Source organism: Stomoxys calcitrans, chromosome 1, assembly GCF_963082655.1.
Source record: "Stomoxys calcitrans chromosome 1, idStoCalc2.1, whole genome shotgun sequence".
In the NCBI taxonomy this organism is placed as follows: domain Eukaryota; kingdom Metazoa; phylum Arthropoda; class Insecta; order Diptera; family Muscidae; genus Stomoxys; species Stomoxys calcitrans.
This window is the reverse complement of record NC_081552.1, coordinates 245,449,819-245,473,265: the sequence shown is the minus strand read 5'-3', so window position 1 is coordinate 245,473,265 and position 23,447 is coordinate 245,449,819. Positions and strand designations below refer to the sequence as shown.

General features: G+C 40.9%; 1 protein-coding gene across 1 annotated transcript; it reads left to right on the top strand.

Moving 5' to 3' along the window:
• The first annotated feature begins 13,054 nt into the window (after positions 1–13,054).
• Positions 13,055–23,151, top strand: LOC106095062 (uncharacterized). Its single transcript, XM_013262304.2, has 2 exons — positions 13,055–14,772; positions 22,697–23,151. Exons 1-2 carry the CDS (start codon positions 13,155–13,157, stop codon positions 22,831–22,833), a joined length of 1,755 nt encoding a protein of 584 aa, XP_013117758.2. The 5' UTR covers positions 13,055–13,154; the 3' UTR covers positions 22,834–23,151.
• Positions 23,152–23,447: the final 296 nt, after the last annotated feature.

Here is a 23,447-nt window from a genome sequence, read left to right as displayed (position 1 = left end):
CCCCGTACCGTAAAATAACATGCGTTAAAGACACAACATTTTCCATGAATTCCAATTGGAATCACATTGAGGGTTGCAACATTTTGGGGTTATTCTGTTTTGATTCGGGCATTCGTTCGAACATTTTTCGTATTTTGCTTTGTTTCTTTGCAACCGAAAGTTGGAATAAAAGGAAAAACGAATTATCGTAAGCAACTCAATCATGTTGTGTCTTTAACTTTTGTCACTGGCCATGCCGTATTTCGCTCTAATGCCAACTCTTTTCCTTTCTCACCCTCTTTGGTTTACTCAACATATAAAAATTTTCCAAATTGCGAAAATGAACAAATGGGTATGGCATTGGGATGCCTAACACTTAGAGATGGGCAAAGGGTGTATACCCCAAAAGGTATATGGGGTATTCAATGGGTAAATACCCGGGTATTTACCCGATTCGGCCGGGCTGTATCTTGGGAACAAAATAATATACAAAATAATTTTAATTGTAAGGGCTCAAGAAGTCAAATCGGACGATCGGTTTTATGGGTGCTGTATTCGGTTGCAGTCCGAACCGGACCACAGTTGTTGGCTGTTATAACGGAATGCCACATGCAAAATGTCAACCAAATCGGAGAAAAATTATGGCTTCCAGAGGCTCAAGAAGTCAAATATGGAGATCGGTTTGTATGGGAGACTAGCCGAACCGGGTCCGCCCCGCTGAACCTTCTTTAACTCCCTTATATCTTTAAAGGATGGGGACACTTTGCCCTACACTAGCCTATGTCCGCCTATGACGCTGAACGCCTGCGTTCGAATCCTGGCAAGAAGATAGGACAACATTTAAAGCGGTGTTTATCCCCTCTTAATACTGGCGAAATTTGCGATGTATGTCATTCTATGCATGGTCATTTACAAAATTCATCTCAAAAATGTGTGGCACTGTGGCACTCCCTTCGGATTTGGTCCCTTATCATTGAGTTTATACTTCAATCGGAAAGCACTCATTGGTGGTGTGAGAGTTTGCCCCTTCTCGGTTCCTGGGCATATTTTCACTCTATTCCCAAATACCTTTCTTTTGAGTCCTATAATACCGTATTGGTAAATATTTCCGGTTTAGGGGGTATTTCGGGGGTGATGCCCCATAATGGCATGATCGGAAAATAAGTTGTGTTTGAGGGTGGGGTGGACCCCAGAGTCTTTGTCCCGAAAATGAGTATCAATTTCACGAAAATCAATAAATTTCCACCCCCAAATAGCTTTTAAATAATTGGGAGGTATTATGGGATGGGGCGGCTCCACAAACACATGGCTCTTCAATTGGATATCAAATTCGTTTTTTTTTTACTCAGGCACCTTTTGTTCGAGCTCTATATTGTCGTGATTGGTATATACATATATCCATTTGGCGTGTTTTGGGTGACCCCCGAGGCACTCGACCCCAAATATAGAAACCAAGTCTTGTTTTTGGTGACTGTGAGAATGAAAAAAGATTTCGAACGAATCACATTATCAACCTGCGAGATCTGGTGTTTTGGAAAATTTGGTTAATGAAAAGTGTTTTTAGAGGACGGATGACACCTCAGACATTTTGGACTCAAGTATGAATATTAAATTCGTGCTCCACTCCAAAATCAATATAATTTCTGCCCCATATTGCCGTGGTCGGTAAATATGAACCGTTTGGAGGGTGTTTTGGGGCTGGGGCGGTCATCGGCACTTTCCCCTCAAAATAAATATCAAATTCGTTCTTTACTCCCAAACACCGTTGATTTGAGCTCCATATTGCTTAAAGGTGCTGTAGGGCGTACCCACATAGCCTTGTCTCCAAAATTGGATATCAAAGTCGTTTTCTACTCTCAAATACCTTTCATTTGAGTCACATATTGTCAAAATGGGTCAATTAAACTATTTGGCGTATTTTTAGCGGGAAAAGCGCCACCTAGACTTGAACGCAAATGTTAATGTCTTATTCGTAATCCACTCCCGAATACCTCTCGTTTGAGTCCCATATAGCCATGGTCGGCTAATATGCCAATTTGGGGGTATTTGGGGGTGGGGAAACCTCCCATTACTTGGTCCTAATTTTTATAACCTCCACCATAGGATGGGGGGTATACTAATTTCGTCATTCTGTTTGTAACTACTCGAAATATTCGTCTGAGACCCCATAAAGTATATATATTCTTGATCGTCGCGACATTTTATGCCGATCAAGCCATGTCCGTCCGTCTGTCCGTCAGTCCGTCCGTCTGTCTGTCGAAAGTACGCTAACTTCCGAAGGAGTAAAGCTAGCCGCTTGATATTTTGCACAAATTTGACACGACGTGTTTTGTTGTGATATCCAATAACTGTGACAAGTATGGTTCTAATCGGTCCATAACCTGATATAGCTGTCATATAAACCGATCTTGGGTCTTGACTTTTTGAGCCTCTAGAGTGCGCAATTCTTATCCGATTAGAATGAAATTTTGCACGATGTGTTCTGTTATGATATCCAACAACTGTGCCAAGTATGGTTAAAATCCGGCCATAACTCGATATAGCTGCCATATAATCCGATCTTGGGTCTTGATTTCTTGAGCCTCTAGAGGGCGCAATTCTTATTCGATTTGAATGAATTTTTGCACGATGTGTTCTGTTATGATATCCAACAACTGCGCCAAGTATGGTTCTAATCGGTGCATAACCCGATATAGCTGTCATATAAGCCGATCTTAAGTCTTGACTTCTTGAGCTTCTAGAGGGCGCAATTCCTATTCGCTTTGGCTGAAATTTTGCGTGACGTATTTGGGCGGCCCTCCTAGGCACCCCACCCCAGTTTTTGATACCAAATTTTTGGGTATTAGATTGCTCAAAATGTGCAAACAAAATCGCCCTCCATTGGATGTAGGGTGTACTCCATTCTTAAAATATTTTATTTCAGCCAGATATTCTCTTGATATCTGATTTAGGGGGATTTTCGGGGGGCAGATGGTCCCCCAGGCACTTGGCCCTGAAAAAATATCAGCATCGTGCACTTCTTTCAAAAACCATTTATTTAAATCCCATATTGCCATTGGTTTAGGGGAGTTTACACGATGCGGCGTCCCCCAAACACATGGCCCCAAAATAGGTTATCAAATTCGTTTTCTAATCTTAAATACCACATATTGGCATGGTCGAAAAATTCTTACCCTTTGAGACGTGTTTTGGGGAAGGGGTGATGCCCTAAATTTGGATATCAAATCGGTATTCTATTTCCAAATACCTTTATTTGAGCCCCATATTACGATGGTCACTAAAAAGTTGCTGCTTGTGGGTTATTTTGGGAAGGGGTATATTGGTTCCGAAAGTGGGTATCAATTCTTGCTCTACCCCCAATACCTTTCATTTAATCTCCACATTGACATGGTTGGTAAATATGGCTGATTTAGGGGTGTTTTGGGGATTGGGATGGTCCCCCGAACACTTAGCCCGGAAAACATATCAGCAACGTGCTCTATTCTCATAAATCTATATGCCATTTATTTGAACCCCATATTTTGGGAAAGGGGTTAACCCGCAGAAAGTTGGTCCCGAAAGTGGGTATCAATTCTTGCTCTACCCCCAAAAACCTTTAATTTAAGCTCCACCTTGACATGGTCGGTAAATATGGCCCGGAAAAATCAGCAACGTGCTGTATTCTCATTCATTTATTTGAACCCCATATTGCCATTGGCCTCAAAATTAGATATCAAATCAAATCTCATTTAAACTCCTTATTGCAAAAGTCAGCAAATACGTCCTACACTCAAATACCTTTTATTTAAGCCGCATATTCCCATGGTCAGTAGACCAGTCCTGTTTGGGGGGAGTTTTGGGGAAGGAGTGGATCCCCAGAAACTTGGTCCCACATTTGGATATCAGATTCGTATTCTATACGCAAATACCTTTCATTTGAGTCCCATATTGCCATGATCGGTAAACAAGTCCGATTTAGGGGTGTTTTGAGGGTTGTGTGGTGTTGTGGGGGTGGGTTGGCCCCATAGACACTTTTCCCAAATTTTGATATCAGATTCGTGCTCTACTCCCAAAAACCTTTCATTTGAGCCCCATATGGCTATGAGCGTAAATTTGTCCCCTTTGGGGGATGTTTTTGGTGAGAGGTGGCCCCCCAACACCTGGTCCTATATTTGGATATGAGTTTCTAATTCTACACTCAAATACCTTTTATTTAAGCCCCATATTCCCATGGTCAGTAAATAAGTCCTGTTTGGGGGGTGTTTTAGGGAAGGGGTGGACTCCCAGAAACGTGGTCCCACATTTCGAAATCAGATTCGTATTCTACTCGTAAATACTTTTCATTTCAGTCCCATATTGCCATAATCGGTAAATAAGTCCCATTTAGGGGTGTTTTGGGGGTTGGGTGGTGTTGTGGGGGTGGAGTGGGGGTGGAGTGACCTCACAGACACTCTTCCCGAATATTGATATCAGATTCGTGCTTTACTCCCAAAGACCTTTCATTTGAGCCCCATGTAGCTATGGTTGTAAATGTGTCGCTTTTGGGGGAGGTTTTTGGGGAGAGGCGGCCCCCCAAACACTTGGTCTCATATTTTGATATCAGATTCTAATTCTACACTCAAATACATCTTATTTAAGCCCCATGTTCCCATGGTCAGTAAACTAGTCCTGTTTGGGGAAGGGGTGGCTCCCCAGAAACGTGGTCCCACATTTGGATATCAGATTCGTATTCTACTCGCAAATACTTTTCATTTGAGTCCCATATTGCCAAGGTCGGTAAATATGTCCGATTTAGGGGTGGTTTGGCACTTGGTTCGACAATTGGGTATTATCAGATACGTTTTCTTATCCTAAATACCTTTGAGAGGCCCCCTAGGTACTTCATCCGAAATTTGGATACCAAATTTTTATTTTTAGGGTACTATATGAGAGCACACAAATCGCACCACCCATCTCCGAGATCTGGCGTTTCTGAAAATTAGGGTAAGGGGCAGGTGCGGGTGCGGCGATCTGCAAATACTTAGACATAATTTTTTATGTCATATTTGTAATCAACTCCCGCATGCATTTCATTTGAGTCCCATATTTATATGTACGATCAATATGTTTGTTTGGGGAACTTTTGGGGTTGGAGTGGCCTCTGGGTTCCTTGGACCCAAATTTTAACTACTCCCCAATACCTTTCATTTGATACCCATATTGTCCCCATCGGTCCACTTTTAATTCTAAGTGGTGTTTTTGGGGTAACGGGGGAGGGTCCGCCCCCTTCCAATATCAACAAACTAAAAAGCCTTTTCCTCCTTCCTGACCATATTCATAATCTACCCCCAAATACCTTTAATTCGAATCCCATATTGTCATTATCGTCCAAAAAACCTATTTAGGGGGTTTTATTATGAAATTCGTAGTCTACTCCTGAATACCATCATTTGAATCCCGTGTTGTTCCGATCGCTTTTCTTTTTGCGGCCATGTTTTTGTAGAAGTTTTAGACTATTGTGGAAACTTGTAAAAATATTAATAATACTGAAAACAGTCAAAGGTTAGTTGCTTTATTTTATTTATTCGAAGGAGAGACAACTTGTCAAAACAGTAGTGAGAAGCATATGATCAACTTTGAACGCACTCTCCGGTACCTCTATTGTTGTCTTTCTTTGTTTTATGTTTGCTTGACTATTCAAATAATTTCTATCTCCCAATAGATGGCGCTGAATTTGTTGTTGGTGATGCTTGCTGTTGATTCCCATCACATTGTGATCATTTTGTCTATTTTTGAATTCAATCCAATTTCCACTTATGTCGGCCTATCTAATGTCACCGTTGCTCATGGGTGAGCATCTTTGGCTCACCCATGCCAAAAATATCAGAAAAAATTTTGAGCACTGGATATTCCTTCAATAAGAGTTGCGACAATAATCATTAACCATTTAAGACTTCAGTCCAAAAACTTTCGGCCTAGACCACTAAAATTTGTTCTTTCTTTTTATACCCCCCCATAATAAACTAATTTCGTCATTTCGTTTGTAAAGCATCGATATATTCATCTGAGACCCAACAAAGTATATATGTGCATATTTTTGATCGTCTTGACATTCGATTTAGTCGATTTAACCATGTCGGTCCGTCCATCTGTCGAAAGTATGCTAAAGCTAGGCGCATGCAATTTTGCACAAATACTTCCTATAAGTGTAGGTCAGTTGGGATTTTAAATGGGTCATATTGGTCTATGTTTTGATATAGCTGCCATATAAACCGATTTTGGATCTTGACCTCTAGAGCCCCTAAACGCCTCAATTCTTATTCGATTTGTCTCAAATTTTGTATTAGAGTTTTTGTTATGACTTCCAACATCTGTGCTTAGTATGCTTCAAACCGGTTAAAACTTGATATAGCTCCCATATAAACCAATCTCCTAATTTGACTCTCTGAGTCTCTAGAGGGCGCAATTATTATGCTATTTGGCTAAACATTATTTTAACGACTTCTTCTATGACCTTCCACATACGTGCCAAATATGGTGTGAATGGGTCCATAACCTAATTTAACTCCCATTTAAACCGATCTCCCGATTTGAATTCTTAAGCCACTATAGGACTCAATTCTTATCCAATTTTGGCTGACATTTTGCACAATGACTCCAACAGCCAAACCAAGCATGTTCCCAATTGCTTGATAACCTGAAATAGCTCCAATGGCTTTGAAATTTTTATCCATTATCCTTTGTTTGCTTATAAAAAGATATTGGCCAAAAGAATGGCGAATGAGATCTATGGTATGGAGGGTATGTAAGATTCGGCCCGGCCAAACTTTCCACGCTTTTACTTGTTGTCACTCGATTCGTTGTCTAAGTCATAGAAAACAGCTACATTCCCTTTATAAAATCAGCTGTTTTCAATGACCTGGCGAACGAATCAAATGACAAAGCGAAAAAAAATTTGTGCTTATCGGCACGCCACTTGGGCTCGAATTTAAAAAGGAGGCATCTTATCGTTGAGCTTAATTTTCAATCAAACCCGATCCACTGAGCTTTCGCTTTCAAGACGTAAAAAAATTTCACCTCTGTAACGTAACCTACTCTCCAACAGCTCTCATTCTATGTACGTTCGTTGAGCCTTCCCCTCAAACAGTTTAACACAAACTTGGATATTCGCACTCTACAAAATAAATTTTTTATCTATGGCTAAGATAGCCACTTAAATTACCTAAAACACCTATCGTTAAGGCCCGTCTTAGGGTGGAAAATTATACAGCAAACAACCGCAACGAAATTCCTGTACTTTATTTTTCTTTTTTTTACGGACCGATAGGTTGCCATAACACAGATAAATGCTGCATGATCAATTTTTACCACTCTGCCCCCACTATGTTCGTGGTGGCGTCACCATTCAGTGGATTCATTTGCAAAGACAATAGATGGCGATTATTTAAATGTCAGTGCTGCCATCAATAAGGCATAACTATTGGAGGCGACTTTAGGAGGTATAGCACCACCTAGATCATTGGACACAAAGTTTAATATCATATTCGTAATCTGTTGCCAAATACCTTTTATTTGAGGCTCATCTGGCTAGGATCGAATTATATTCCCCTTTGAGGGTGGGGCGACCCCCAATTACTTGGACCTCATTTTGTATGTCATATTCGTAGTGTAGTCCCGAATACCTTTCATTTGAGTCCCATATTGATATTTACGTCCAAAATGTTCTCGCTACTTGATTTACAATTTTCATTCCATATTCGTATTCTACTCCTTTTCATTTGATACCCATATTGTCGTTATCGTCCAATAAACCTATTTTAGGGGGTTTTGGAGTCGGGGCGGTCCCCCAATTACTTGGATCCAATTTTGAATATGAAATTAGTAGTCAACTCCGGAATACCTTTCATTTGAATCCCATATTGTCCCGATCGGTTCACTTTTTTTGCGTCGTACGCGGGAGGGTCCGCCCCCTACCAATACCTCTTTGGAGAGAAGTTTTACATGGCATAGTACCTCGCAAATGTTGCCAGCATTAGGAGGGGAAAACCACCGCTGAAAATTTTTTCTGATGTTTTCGCCAGGATTCGAACCCAGGCGTTTAGCGTCATAGGCGGACATACTAACCTCTGCGCTACGATGGCCTCCATAATAGCCACATTTATTATCCGAGTTTTGCTGAAATTTGGGACAGGGAGTTGTGTTAGGCCCTTCGATTTCCTACGTCAATTTGGTTCAGTTCGGTTCAGATTTGGATATAGCTGCCATATAGACCGGTCCTCCGATTTAGGGCCTTGGGCCATTAAAGCCACATTTATTAAGCGATTTTGATGAAATTTGGAACAGTGAGTTGTCTTAGGCCCTTCAACATCCTCCGTCAATTTGGCTCAGATCGGTCCAGATTTGGATATAGCTGCTATATAGACCGATCCTCCGATTTAGGGTCTTGGGCCATTAAAGCCACATTTATTAACCGGTTTTGATGAAATTTGGGACTGTGAGTTGTCTTAGGCCCTTCGACAACTTTCTTCGATTTGGCGTTGATCGGTTCAGATTTGCATATAGCTGCCATATAGAACGATTTATCGATTTAAGGTTTTCACATAAAACGTCCGTCTTCAATTTGGCCCAGATCAGTCCAGATTAGAATATAGCTGCCATATAGATTGATCTCTGGATTTAAGGTTTTGGGCCCATAAACGGCGCATTTGTTGTCCGATTTCGCCGAAATTTGGGACAGTGCTTTGTGTTAGGTTTTTCGACATTTTTCTGCAGCTTGGCCTAAACCGGTTCAGATTTGGATATACCTGCCATGTAGACCGATATCTCGATTTAAAGTCTTGGCCTCATAAAAGGCGCATTTATAATCCGATTTCACTGAAATTTGGGACAGTGACTTATGTTAGGCTTTTCGACATCCGTGTCGTATATGGTTCAGATCGGTTTAGTTTTTAGATAAAGCTAATAAAATGATCACCATTTTGTTATGCACAATTGAACAATTGAATTGTACTTATTAGTATTTGGTCCAAATCGGAACATATTTCGGTCTAACTGCTATGGGACATCAGGTATGAAATTTTGACCGAATTTTGATGAAAGATGGTTTACATATATACCCGAGGTGGTGGGCCGGGCCGAACTTAACACTTTTTTACTTGTTTTTAAATTGTCATATTAAACAATTTACTGTGGTAAATAACTAATTTGCCAGTCTATATATTTGGTGCGGTGGCGATATTTCTTACCGTGTAGAAATCTTGAACAAAAAACTGTTGCCCAGCAACATGTCGTTTGGTCGCGTCTATCGGTGAGCTAAAAATGGTGGCAACCTTATCGTTAAGGTTTGCAACTCCTGCTTTTACGCTGAATGTTTTTTTATTTCGGGGCTATGGTGGCCTACACATTAATTAAATCACACAGTGTCCCGTTAGGTCATTATAATTGATCGACTGTTTTGGGGTGAGGTGGTCGGTCCACTAGATATATGAGCAGAATAATGATATCAGATTCGCAGTACACAACCTTATACCTTTAATTAAACCTTATATTGTCATGATTGGTGCAGGGCGTCTATATAAGCGGTTGTGCGCCACACCCCATCTGCCACTTGAGCACAAATTTGAATGACGTACTCAACTCAAAAATATCTGTCACTTGATTCCCCATTGCTTTGATAGGTCAAATAACCTATTGGAGGTGATTTTTGGAGGTAAAACAGCACCTAGGTTCTTGGACACAAGGTTTAATGTCAAATGCCTATCATTTGAGTTTCATCAAGCTATGATTGAGTAGTATTCCCATTTGGGGAGCTTATTGGGTTGATGGGATGGGTTGACTATCAATTACTTGGACCTCGTTTTTTAATGTCATATTCGTAGTCTACTCCCGAATACCTGTCATTTGAGTCCTGTATTGATATATACGTCTAATATGCCTATTTGGAGCAGTTTTCGGGCTTGGGCTACCCCTTGGATAATTGAACTCATGTGTTTATACCACATTCGTTTTCTACTCTCCAATATCTTTCATTTGATACCCATATTGTCCCTATGGGTCAACTTTTGATTTTGGATGGCGTTTTTGTGGTAACGGGGGAGGATTCGCCCCCTTCCAACAAATTACGTAGCCTATACCACCTTCCTGACCATATTCGTAATCTACTCCCGAATACCTTTCATTCGAGCCCCATTATGTCATTATCGTCCAATAAACCTATTTTGGGGGGTTTTTGGAGTCGGAGCGGTCCCCCAATTACTTGGGGACTCAATTTTTAATATGGAAATCGTACTCTACTCTTGAATATCTTTAATTTAAGTCTCATATTGTCCCAATCGGTCCACTTTTATTTTTGGCTGGTACTTTTGGGGTAAGGGGGAGGGTCCGCCCCCAATGCGATATCAAAAAGATATATAGCCTATTGCTCCTACCGGACCACTCCGCACTAACTGTGAAAATCTCAAAGAAATCGGTTTAGCCGTTTTTGAGTCAATACGGAACAAACAAATTTATAAACCCACAAACAAACAAACAAACATACAAACAAACAAACAAACGCAAATTCATTTTTATACCCTCCACCATAAGATGGGGGTATACTAATTTCGTCATTCTGATTGTAACTACTCGAAATATTCGTCTGAGACCCCATAAAGTATATATATTCTTGATCGTCGTGAAATTTTATGTCGATCCAGCCATGTCCGTCCGTCTGTCCGCCCGTCCGTCCGTCCGTCTGTCGAAAGCACGCTAACTTCCGAAGGAGTAAAGCTAGCCGCTTGAAATTTTGCACAAATACTTCTTATCAGTGTAGGTCGGTTGGTATTGTAAATGGGCCATATTGGTCCATGTTTTGATATAGCTGCCATATATACCGATCTTGGGTCTTGACTTCTTGAGCTTCTAGAGGGCGCAATTCTTATCCGATTGGAATGAAATTTTGCACGACGTGATTTGTTATGATATCCAATAAATGTGCCAAGTATTGTTCAAATCGGTCCATAAGCTTATATAGCTGTCATATAAACCGATCTGGGGTCTTGACTTCTTGAGCCTCTAGAGTGCGCAATTCTTATCCGATTGGAATGAAATTTTGCACGACGTGTTTTGTCATGATATCCAACAACTTTGCCAAGTATGGTTTAAATCGGTCCATAACCTGATATAGCTGTCATATAAACCGATCTTAGGTCTTGACTTCTTGAGCCTCTAGAGGGCGCAATTCTTATCCGATTGGAATGAAATTTTGCACGACGTGTTTTGTTATGATATCCCATAAATATGCCAAGTATGGTTCAAATCGGTCCATAACCTTATATAGCTGCCATATAAACCGATCTTGGGTTTTGACTTCTTGAGCCTCTAGAGGGCGCAATTCTTATCCGATTGGAATGAAATTTTGCACGACGTGTTTTGTTATGATATCCAATAAATGTGCCAAATATGTTTCAAATCGGTTTATAACCTGATATAGCTGTCATATAAACAGATGTGGGGACTTGACTTCTTGAGCTTCTAGAGGGCGCAATTCCTATCCGATTTGGCTGAAATTTCGCAAGACGTTTTTTATTGTTACTTTCAACAACTATGTCAAATAAAGTACAAGTCGGTTCATAACCTGATATAGCTGACATATAAACCGATCTTGGGTCTTGACTTCTTGAGCCTCTAGAGGTCGCAATTATTATCCGATTTGCCTGAAATTTTGTACGACGGATTCTCTCATGACCATTAACATACGTGTTTATTATGGTCTGAATCGGTATATAGCGCGATACAGCTCCTATATAAATCGATCTCTCTATTTTACTTCTTGAGCCCACAAAGGGCGCAATTCTTATTCGAATTGGCTGACATCTCCTGAGGTCTTCAACATATAATTTAATTGTGGTCCAAACCGGACCATATCTTGATATCGCTCTAATAACAGAGCAAATCTTTTCTTATATCCTTTTTTTTTGCCTAAGAAGAGATGCCGGGAGAAGAACTCGGCAAATGCGATCCATGGTGTATGTAAGATTCGGCCCGGCCGAACTTAGCACGCTTTTACTTGTTATATATATATATATAGATAGATAGAAAGATATATCAGATTATAGAACATATTGATCCGTTGGAAGTCATAACAGAACACTACATGCTCAATTTCAGCCAAATAGTAAAAAAATTGCGGCCATACCAGCTCAAGAAGTCAAATCTGGAGATCGGTTTATATGGGAGCTATATCAGATTATAGACCGTTCAGGTTATATGACTTCTTGGAAGTCATACTAGAGCACCATTTGCAAAATTTTAGCCAAATCGGACATGAATTTTGGCTTTTAAGGGCTCGAGAAGTCAAATTGGCAGATCGGTTTATATGGCAGCTATATCCAATTACGAACTGATATAACCTATTTGCAATCTCCAACCACCTATATCAATAATTAGAATCTGTGCAAAATTTCAAGCGGCTAGCTTTACGCGTTCGAGCGCTACCGTGATTTTGACAGACAGACAGACAAGGCTAGATAAACTCAGAATGTCGAGACGATCCAGAAATTATATACTTTAAAGGGTCTTAGATCAATATTTCGAGGAGTTACAAACGGAATGACTAGATTAGAATACCCCCAACCTATGGTGGTGGCTAGAACAAAAGTTATTGCCCATATACACAAAAGTTAATGTGGCGTTAATGAAGGCTTGTTTGACAGGTTTCCTATATACAATAGAACTGTCAAATAAACCTGCTATAGAGCTATATTAAGTTTTGTGAATTCCGGTGTATGTGCCCAAAAAGTAATTGCGGATTTTTCATATAGTATAGTTTTTTCACAGCTTGTGACTCTGTAATTGCATTCTTTCTTCTGTCAGTTATCAGCTGTTACTTTTAGCTTGCTTTACAAAAAAAAAGTGTAAAAAAAGTATTTATGATTAAAGTTCATTCTAAGTTTTATCGAAAATGCATTTACTTTCTTTTAAAAAATCCGCAATTACTTTTTGGGCAACCCAATACATTACACAAAACTAAATTTTCCATACAAATTCAAATGTCTCATTAAAATGTTTAGCTATGGCAACACTGTATGGATGGCGCTTGCATTGAGAGCTGTGTCTGCTCAGTATTCGTTTTGCCATCAGAGCGTAAACAAGCCTATCGGTTGTCGGCCAAAAACGAGTGATTCATCATTTGCCCAAAAACAAAAAAACAAAAAAAAAAAAAAACGACCCACTGTACAATGGAGGGTGTGCTAAATAATGTCGATGTTTTAATTCAAATCTACCGCAAGTTGGATTTGGATGATCAAATCAGGTTGTCGCAAGCCAGTGCGAATCTCAAAAACGTGTTTGAGTCATTCATTTTCTCTAGGGAGGACTACAGCACTTTGGCGGTTAGTGCTAGTCAAGGTTACTTTGTGGTGACCAATGGATGCAGTCATCGTCGTTTGTTGCTGCAACACCACGAGCTAATGGAGTTTATACGCTGCCATCAACTCATGGTGGAGACATTTTTCCAGAGAAATGGCACAATACTCGATGTGCGACCATTTCGAAACTTAACCTCGCTTAGCTACAGCAATTGCATTATAAGCCGTAAACATTTGAAACTTTTCGCCTCTCTGCCTTTGGAAAAGCTCGACATAGTTAGCTGTACAAACGAATTCGGTCGAGATATAATGCTTGGCAGCACCTGGAATGTTGAGTACCTGATTCCAATGAGGAAATTGCGTTTACTTAAGGTACATTCTGTATCGGACTATAGAAGAAAGTTGATTAGCTTCAGGGAGTTCGACAGAATGATTACCAGAACTACATTAGAGGGTGTTTGGTTAAGGTGTTCCATACTTTCGGAGAGACCATTTGGCAACGGCATGAACGCAAATTCGCCTGATACCACGGTTGCGCTTAAACATTTGGATATAGGCTTCAGGATTCGACAAAATAACAGTCTTCTGCCTTATATGAGGCATTTTGTAAATCTGGTAACTCTTACCATATCCGTTGAAGACCAGCCAATTACCGAGAAAATACTGCTCGAAATTGCCCGGATGTGTGTCAATTTAAAAGTACTACACTTTAGATCATCATCATTTGACAATATTCAGGATTTTGTTGTACCCTCCAAACTAACAGAGTTTTCGGTCACCTCCTGGTATGGCTTCAACGCCGATAACCTGAGACAAATATTGAATTTGGCACAGCTAAAGAAGTTTCACATGACGGAAACATTAACGGGAGATGTGGAAGATAATTTTGCCATCTCTTCCAGCATCGAGCATCTGTATGTCGATGGCGAATTCTGGGACTCTAATATCGAACTGGCCTTCGGTGGGGGCGAAAACTTGAAACACTTGTCATGGCTTGTCTCCGGGTTTGTGGATAATGCAACAGCAAATGGTGCTGCCTTGAAAAGGTGTACAAATTTGGAAGAGCTCAACTTGAAGTTGAGCAATTTGCCCACGAAACCTCTATTGGAGTTGAACTCCCTCCACAAGTTGACCATTACACTGGGCACGGCTTCGGTTCCTTGGTTACATATCGAAGAGATTCTTAAACATCCGAATCTCACAGAATTAACTCTGGATGGCCACTTTGATTACGATGATCCACCGATGGATATGCATGCTCCAACAGCAGGTTTCATCATTGGTGTTGGGCTTTTAAAAATTTCTTTTCAAATTTTTAAAGTTGCCCTCGATTTCTGGCTGGACTTGCTTAGCCAAAATATTCAGTTGCAGTTGATTGTAAGCGATGTCGAGCCAGATGAAGAAATCGTAGAGTTTGTGAGGATATTAATAAGCCACGAAAAATTTCCCAGTGATTTAAGAACACTAGTAATGTTTGATTCCCATATAAGTAAGTAAGGCTACAAAAAGTGCTTAAAGTTACATATTTATCTAAAAGTCATACAAATTACAAATTTGCCCATGAATATTGCTATAGGGAACGGGGATAAACTTCTCGCATACGGTTCACCTGGATAGAACCACTGAAATATTTGGGTGAGATTACTTGGATTTTATTTTATTTAATTTGAGAAAGAGATACCGCCCACTGCTACCACAAAAAAAAATTTGCTCTAAATTCTACATGGCGGCAGCTTTTGGTCCTTTTGGTCCCATACCTAAAATTTGGTATGGGCCTATTTTTCGGCCTAGAGACGAAGCCTCTTAAAATTGGAAAAAAATCGTTTCAGATTTGGATATAGCACCTATATATATGTTCGTCCGATTTGCAGTAATACTGCAATGAAATGGTCTTTTGTCCGTACCGATTCTCTCGAAAATTGGCAGGAAGGATTTTCTTATGACTCTCGAAATTAAATTCGTAAATTTCATAGAAATCGGTTCAGATTTAGATTTAGCTGCCATATATACGTTTCTCCGATTAGGACTAGTATTGCAATAATTTGGTCATTCCTTAACCGATTCTCACGAAAATTGACACAAAGGATTCCCTTATGACATCGGTTGAAATTTGGATACACATATTTAGATACAACTCAATAATTTAGAAATTTGTTGACCTGTATTCACAAAATTTGGCACGAAGGTTTCTTTTATATCTCTTCTGATGAACTTCATAGAAATTTGTTCAGTTTTAGATATACAGGGTGGCTGATGAAAGCCGCTACCAAAAAAAAAATGTAATAACTTTTTTCTATTTAATAATAATAATTTAATAATTAATTTAATTAATTAATTAATTAATTTAATTAATAATAATTTAATAATTAATTTAATAATTTAATTTAACATGCACAAAAGAAAAATGTATTCCATACACCGAAAAAAAAAAATTATTTGAGTTTCTTAATGTAGCAATATTCATCAGCCACCCTGTACCTCTCGTTTACATGCATCTGCCGATTTTCACTTGTAAGGGCTTTGCTAACCCATTTATCAATCGAACTTGTCAAAAATTAGCACAACGTTTTACTATATGGCTTCCACAATATGTACTGATTTTGTTCGAAATTGTACAGATCAAATTTAAGCAAATTTTAAATCCGACGACATATCCGATGTGGTGTAGAGTATCAAAAGGCGAATTTATCCCATTCTTACTTGTTATACCCTCCACCTTAGGATGGGGGGCATACTGATTTCGTCATTCTGTTTGTAACTACTCGAAATATTTGTCTGAGACCCCATAAAGTATATATATTCTTGATCGTCCCGACATTTTATGTCGATCTAGCCATGTCCGTCCGTCTGTCGAAAGCACGCTAACTTCCGAAGGAGTAAAGCTAGCCGCTTGAAGTTTTGCACAAATACTTCCTATTAGCGTAGGTCGGTTGGTATTGTAAATGGGCCATGTCGGTCCATGTTTTGATATAGCTGCCATATAAACCGATTTGGGGTCTTGACTTCTTGAGCCTCTTGAGTGCGCAATTTTTATCCCATTGGAATGAAATTTTGCACAACGTGTTTTGTTATGATATCCAACAAGTGTACCAAGTATGATCCAAATCGGTTTATAACCTGATATAGCTGCCATATAAACCGATCTTGGGTCTTGACTTCTTGAGCCTCTAAAGGACGCAATTCTTATCCGATTGAAATGCAACTTTGCACGACGTGTTCTGTTATGATATCCAACAATTGTGCCAAGTATGGTTCAAATCGGTCCATAACCTGATATAGCTGTCATATAAACCGATCTTTGGTCTTGACTTCTTGAGACTCTAGAGTGCGCAATTCTTATCCGATTGGAATGAAATTCTGCACGAGGTGTTCTTTTATGATATCCAACAACTGTGCCAAGTATAGTTCAAATCGGTCCATAACCCGATATAGCTGTCGTATAAGCCGATCTTGGGTCTTTACTTCTTGAGCCCCCAAAGGGAGCAATTCCTATCCGATTTGGCTGAAATTTTGCGTTACGTATTTTATTCTTACTCTCAACTACTGTGTCAAATAAGGTTCAAATCGGTTCATAACCTGATATAGCTGTCACATAGACCGATCTGGGATATTGACTTCTTGAGCCTCTAGAGGTCGCAATTATTATTCGATTTGGCTGAAATTTTGTACGACAGATCCTCTCATGACTATCAACATATGTGTTTATTATGATCTGAATCTGTCTATAGCCACATACAGCTCCCATATAAATCGATCTCTCAATTTTACTTCTTGAGCCCCCAAAGGGCGCAATTCTTATTCGAATTTGCTGACATTTTACACAGATCTCCAAACCGGACTATATCTTGTTATCGCTCTAATGGCAGAACAAATCTTTTCTTATATCCTTTTTTGCCTAATAAGAGATGCCGGGAAAAGAACTCGACAAATGCGATCCATGGTAGAGGGTATAGAAAATTCGGCCCGGCCGAACTTAGCACGCTTTTACTTATTTTTATCATATCTTTCCCCATCTTCTTCTTCTTATATATAAAATTCAATTTGTGTTTGTTTGTTTGTTCCGTGTAGACTCAAAAACGGCTAAACCGATTATCTTGAAATTTTCACATAGGCTATATAATTTTTTGATATCGGGAGAGGGGCGGTCCTCCCCCTACCCCAAAAATAAAATTGGACCGATCGGGACAATTTTATGGGAGGTATGAAAGGTATTCAAGAGCAGAGTACGGATTTCATAATAAAAGTTGGGTCCAAGTACCTGGGGGCCGCCCCAGCCCCAAAACCCCTTAAAATAGGTTTATTTGACGATCATGACTATATTGGATTCAATTAAAAGGTATTCGTGAGTAGATTACGAATATGGTCAGGAACGAGGAATAGGCAGTATAATTAATTGATGACGGAAGGGGGCGGACTCTCCACCGTTACCACAAAAACACCACCCAAAATCCAAAGTGGACCGATTAGGACAATATGGGTATGAAATGAAAAGAATGCGAATCTGGCATACAAATTCAAGTCGAAGAATAGGGGGTCACCCCACCCCCACAAAAATGCCCAAAATGGGCACATTAGCCAATCACGGATATATGGGACTCGGTTTGTTTGTTCCGTATAGACTGAAAAACGGCAGAACCGATTTTCTCGAAATTTTCGCATATTTTGTAGGTTGGTCAGGAAGAAACATGGGCTATATAGGCATCGGAAGCGGGACGGACACTCACCCTTACGCCAAGTACCCAGCGACCTCCCCCCCCCCCCACCAAACCCAAAACTCCACTAAACAGATATATTCGAAGTTCATGTCAATATGGGACTATAAATGAAATGTACTAGGCAGTAGATTACAAATATGGCATAAAACATTTAGTTCAAGTAATGGGAGGTCGCCCACCCCCACATAGGCATATTAGCCGACCCTATGTGACTATATGTGAATCAAATAAAAGGTATTTGGGAGTAGATTACGAATATGACATTAAAATTTGTGTTCATGTCTAGGTGGCGCTTTTCCTCCTAAAGGTACGACAGATGGGTTATTTGACCCATTATGACAATATTTGACACGTATGTTGAAGGTCACGGGAGAAGCAGTTGTAGAAAATTTCTGCCAAATTGGACAATAATTGCGCCCTCTAGAGGTTAGAGAAGTCAAGATTTAAGATCGGTTTGTATGGCAGCTATATAAAAGGTTATGGACCAATTTCGACCACATAAGCACTGCAGTTAAAAGTCTTAACAAAATACGCTGTGCAAAATTTCAGCCAAATCTGTTTATAAGTACGCCCTCTAGAGGCTCAAGAAATCACGACCCCGGATCGATTTATTAGCAGCTATATCAGGCTATGTACTGATTTTAACCATACTGAGCACTTACTTTACATGAATTGGCTATGACAGAACGATTATTCCATTAGCCGAATGTAGAATAGCGTTCCAAGCGCCTCGATCTTCTGCGCTCATTTTTAAATCTCTGACACCAAGTTTCGACGTGTCTCCCACCACTTGATCTTTCCATCGGGCTTTTGGTCTTCCCGGTTTGCCTTCAAAAGACTTCGTTGCTGGAGCTTCTTCATCCATTCTGACAACATGATCTAGCCAACGCAGCCGTTGTATTTTGATGCGTGTAACTATGCCATCGTCGTCATACAGCTCGTGGTTCATACGTCGCCTATAGTCTCCATCAACGCAAACTGGTCCATATATTTTACGAAGAATCTTGCTCTCAAATACTCCAAGCACTGCCTCATCTGCTTTCACCCATGCTTCAGAACCATATAACAGCACGGGTAGTGTCAGTGTCTTGTATAGTGTGATCTTCGTACGTCGAGAGGTGGCCTTGCTTCTAAACTGCTTACTTAGTCCAAAGTAGCATCTGTTGGCCAGTATTATTCTTCGCTTTATTTCAAAACTGGTGTCATTCGTTTCGGTTACGGCTGTGCCAAGGTAGATAAAATTACTGACTATCTCAAAGTTGTGGTTCCCAACTTTCTCCATTTTCTTTATCTGCTCGGTTGTACAAGGCGTTTTGGGAGTTGAAACTATCCATTTCTTCTTATTTCCAATTACTGCCAGACCCATTTTCACTGACTCTCCTTCGATTCTTTCAAAAGCAGCAGTTTCTACTTACGGTGACTGACCTATGATGTCGTCGACATAGGCGAGTAGCATGTGTTCTCTTGTGATTAGTGTGCCATATCTATTCACATCTGCATCTCGTATAATCTTCTCCAGCAGGATGTTAAAGAGAGATCACACGATAGGCTGTCTCCTTGTCTGAAACTTCGCTTGGTATTATATGGTTCGGAGAGATTCTTTCCTATTCTTACTGAGGAACGCATTTCAGCAAGTGTCATTCAGCAGATTCTTATTGACTTTGCAGGGATACCCAACTCAGGCATGGAGATGGTAGGTGTTGATTTGTTCTTCTCGGGTCTTTTATAGGATTTGGCGCAGTGTGAATATCTGGTCCAGGGTGGATTTACCAGGTCGAATTGTCGCATTGATAGGGCCCAATTATCTCATTGACTTTAGGTTTTAATCTTTCACATAGTACGCTCGAGAGTATCTGGTATGCGATGGGTCTGCTGTCTTGTGTACGGGACATAGTATGCTAAGTTTCCAATCATCGGGTATGCTTTCTTCTGGTCAGATTGCACAGATTGCTGATGCATACGCTTTATGTGGCCCCTCCGGTCTTAAATAATTCAGAGGGTAACCCGTCGGCTCTTGCTGCCTTGTTGTTTTTTAGTCGGGTCACTGCTATTTTGACCTCATTCTGACTAGGAGGTAAACATTCTATACCATCATCATTGATTGGTTCTGCGGTATCCTATTCGCCGCCAACGTCGGACACTAGGAGTTGGGTAAAATGTTCTCTCCATATCCTCAGCATGTTATTTGTGTCAGTTACCAGATTTTCTTCTTTGTCTCTGAAAGGGGATGTGCCTGCACCAAAGCCATCGGTGCCCATCCTCAATCCATTCACCCATCGCTTTAAGTCTCATAGCCGTCGTGACTGCCTCACACATAATCTGTATGTCAATGAGTCGGATATCTAGAATAGTCTCCATTGCCCTAGTGGGCGTGGTCCTCATCGCTCCGCCTATGCCAAGACAACATGTTCTCTGAACCTGTTGTATGGTCCTTATATTGCACTTTTTCTCCATAGCAGTGCACCAAACTACTGAGGCGTAAATAACTATTGGTCTAATCACGCTCCTGTAGAGCCAGTGGACTATCCTAGGATTCAGGTCCCATTTCGAGCCTACGGCCCGTCTACATAGTGCCCAACATCTGTGAGCCTTCTCAGTACGCTCCTGATGTGTGACACTTCCAATTCAGTTTCCTGTCCAAGATCACACCTAAGTATTTGAACTTGTCAGATATCGAAATCGTCTTATTGAGGAAACGTGGTGCGTTAAATTGGCCCACCTTCGTCTTCCTCGTGAACAGGCATATTTCAGTCTTCTCTGGTCTAACATTGAGACTTCTGAGTCTAGCCCTGTCATATGCCATATGCAAGACCCTTTCGGCCCTTCTGCATAGCTCGTTCGGATCCTTACCCCTTTGAAGTCTTATAACATCGTCTGTGTAGCAGATGGGTTCAAATCCCTCCTCAGTCAGCATCCGTAATAGGTCATTTATGTTGGTCATCCAAAGGAGTGGCGATAAAATGCCCCCCTGTGGCATGCCCTGTGCCACTTTCTCCCTTATATTTATGCCATGGGACACACCATTGATCAACTTGTTGCTTAGCATAAGGTCTCTAAGGACCGGGTTCAAATCCCTCCTCAGTCAGCGTCCGTAAGAGGTCATTTATGGTGGTCATCCAAAGGAGTGGCGATAAAATGACCCCATGCGGCGTGCCCTGTGCCACTTTCTCCCTTATATTTATGCCATGGGACACACCATTGATCAACTTGTTGCTTAGCATAAGGTCTCTAAGGACCGGGTTCAAATCCCTCCTCAGTCAGCGTCCGTAATAGGTCATTTATGGTGGTCATCCAAAGGAGTGGCGATAAAATGCCCCCCTGTGGCGTGCCCTGTGCCACTTTCTCCCTTATATTTATGCCATGGGACACCATTGATCAACCTGTTCTTTAGCATATGGTCTCTAAGGACCGGGTTCAAATCCCTCCTCAGTCAGCGTCCGTAATAGGTCATTTATGGTGGTCATCCAAAGGAGTGGCGATAAAATGCCCCCCTGTGGCATGCCCTGTGCCACTTTCTCCCTTATATTTATGCCATGGGACACACAATTGATCAACCTGTTCCTTTGCATATGGTATCAACCACTCTCTAAGGACCGGGTCCACCCCGGTACTGGTCTAAGGATTGGATCAGTGTGTCGCTCCGCACATTGTTAAAAGCTCCCTCGATGTCAATGCATACCGCCAGGGTGTTCATTGCCATGACATCGAAGGATTCTTCTAATTTATGCACAACCTCGTGCAGGGCAGTCTCCACCGACCTTACCTTGACATAGGCATGCTGTTTGTATTTGAGCAGTTAGCTGGATGTCATACTCTTTATCGTGGTGTCCACAATACGCTCCATGGTTTTGAGTAGAAAGGGCGTAAGGCTTATGGGCCTATAGGTCTTTGGTGTCGTATAACTTGCCTTGCCGGGCTTGGGTATAAACACCACCCTTGCCTCCTGCCAGGCTTTCGGAGTATATGCAAGTCCTAGGCACGCTGTGAACATTTCAGGCAGACGAGGCGCCAGATAGTCTGCCTCTTTCTGTAGTAGCGCCGGAAATATCCCATCAGGTCCGGGTGACTTAAATGGTTTAAAGCTTCTCAAGGACACCTTCACCATAAATTGCGTTATTATAAACCTTCGATCAACGTCATTATTCCAAGATTCCGGTGTCTCCGTGAGTCCCGTCGTATCCTGTGGAAAATGGGTTATCATCAAAGCCTTAACATGTCCTCCGTTGTCTCTGCTCTCACTCCCATATCGTCTACTAAAGTTTCAGTGTGGACATGGGTTTTCGATATATAGACTCCCAGACGCGAGGCAAATATTGCTCATTGCCCGCCTATAAAGCTGAATGCCTTGGTTGGAAACCCGGCGAGAACATCAGAAAAAAATTTTCAGCTATGGTTATGCCCTCCAAATGCTGGCGACATGGCATGAGGTACTATGCCATGTTTAAACTTCTCCCCTAAGAGGTGTCGCACTGCGGCACGCCGTTTGGACTCGGCTATAAAAAGCAGAAGCCCTATCATTGGGTTCAAACTTGAATCGGAGAGCATTCATTCAAGCTCTCCCCTATTGGCATAGTGGAATGTTCATGGGCAAATTTGCATTCACAATCCACTTTTTACCTGTTAATAAAACTCACCTCTTATTGTGAAATAAAATTCGATTTTTATATTCTCTTTGAATTGTTTTTTGTTTAATTTCAGAATGCCGCGACTTGAGACATCATTTGGAGTCTACCATGCAGCGCCTCAGAAGGGACGTTGATCATATCGAGTACTATCCAAATCAGGAATCCATATTTGTCATAAAGTTTGATAGAAATTTAGAACAAGTTAAATAAAACAAGGAAAAAATGTGTAATTGTATATTTGGACTACCACTACCCACTACCATCATCCTATTTAATTATAACTCCAGTACCATATCCATAGTTCAACTAAACAGGGGCTGATTTGGTATCTAAATAGGGCGTGATTCATTGGTATCATGATAGTTCCACCGTGAACCCACCGAGAGGGACCCTCCGAGATAGAGTGCTTACCAAGGACATCGCAGGAAGAACGTCTGGATCTACGCCTTCCAGATTTGTTCTTTATTTTCCTCCTAAACATAAGCAGCCTTAAGTCATCTGATACCAATAAAGTTTAAGTTTAAACCAGCCCTCTCGTCTTTCTCTCCTCCTGTCTCACTCATCAATGAATTTCTGCGACGAATCCTCGGCCCCGGCGAGGTTAGCCCAGCGCCAAGGGAAACCTGTCGTTACAATATAAGTGCGATGTCAGAAGGCTTACAACAATGCCTTGTTTTAAATTTCGGCGAAATCGGGTAATAAATGCTGCCTTGATGGACTTTAGACACTTATGCGGCTGATCTGAACCATATTTTGGTCCGATGGAGGGAGGTTCAAATCAACTCGCTATTTGAAATTTCAGCGAAATCGGGTAATGAATAAAG

Coding starts and splice junctions, on each gene's coding strand:
- LOC106095062 (XM_013262304.2), top strand. CDS start 13,155: ATGGAGGGTGTGCTAAATAATGTCGATGTTTTAATTCAAATCTACCGC. Junction 14,773..22,696: donor AATGTTTGATTCCCATATAA/GTAAGTAAGGCT, acceptor GTTTAATTTCAG/AATGCCGCGACTTGAGACAT.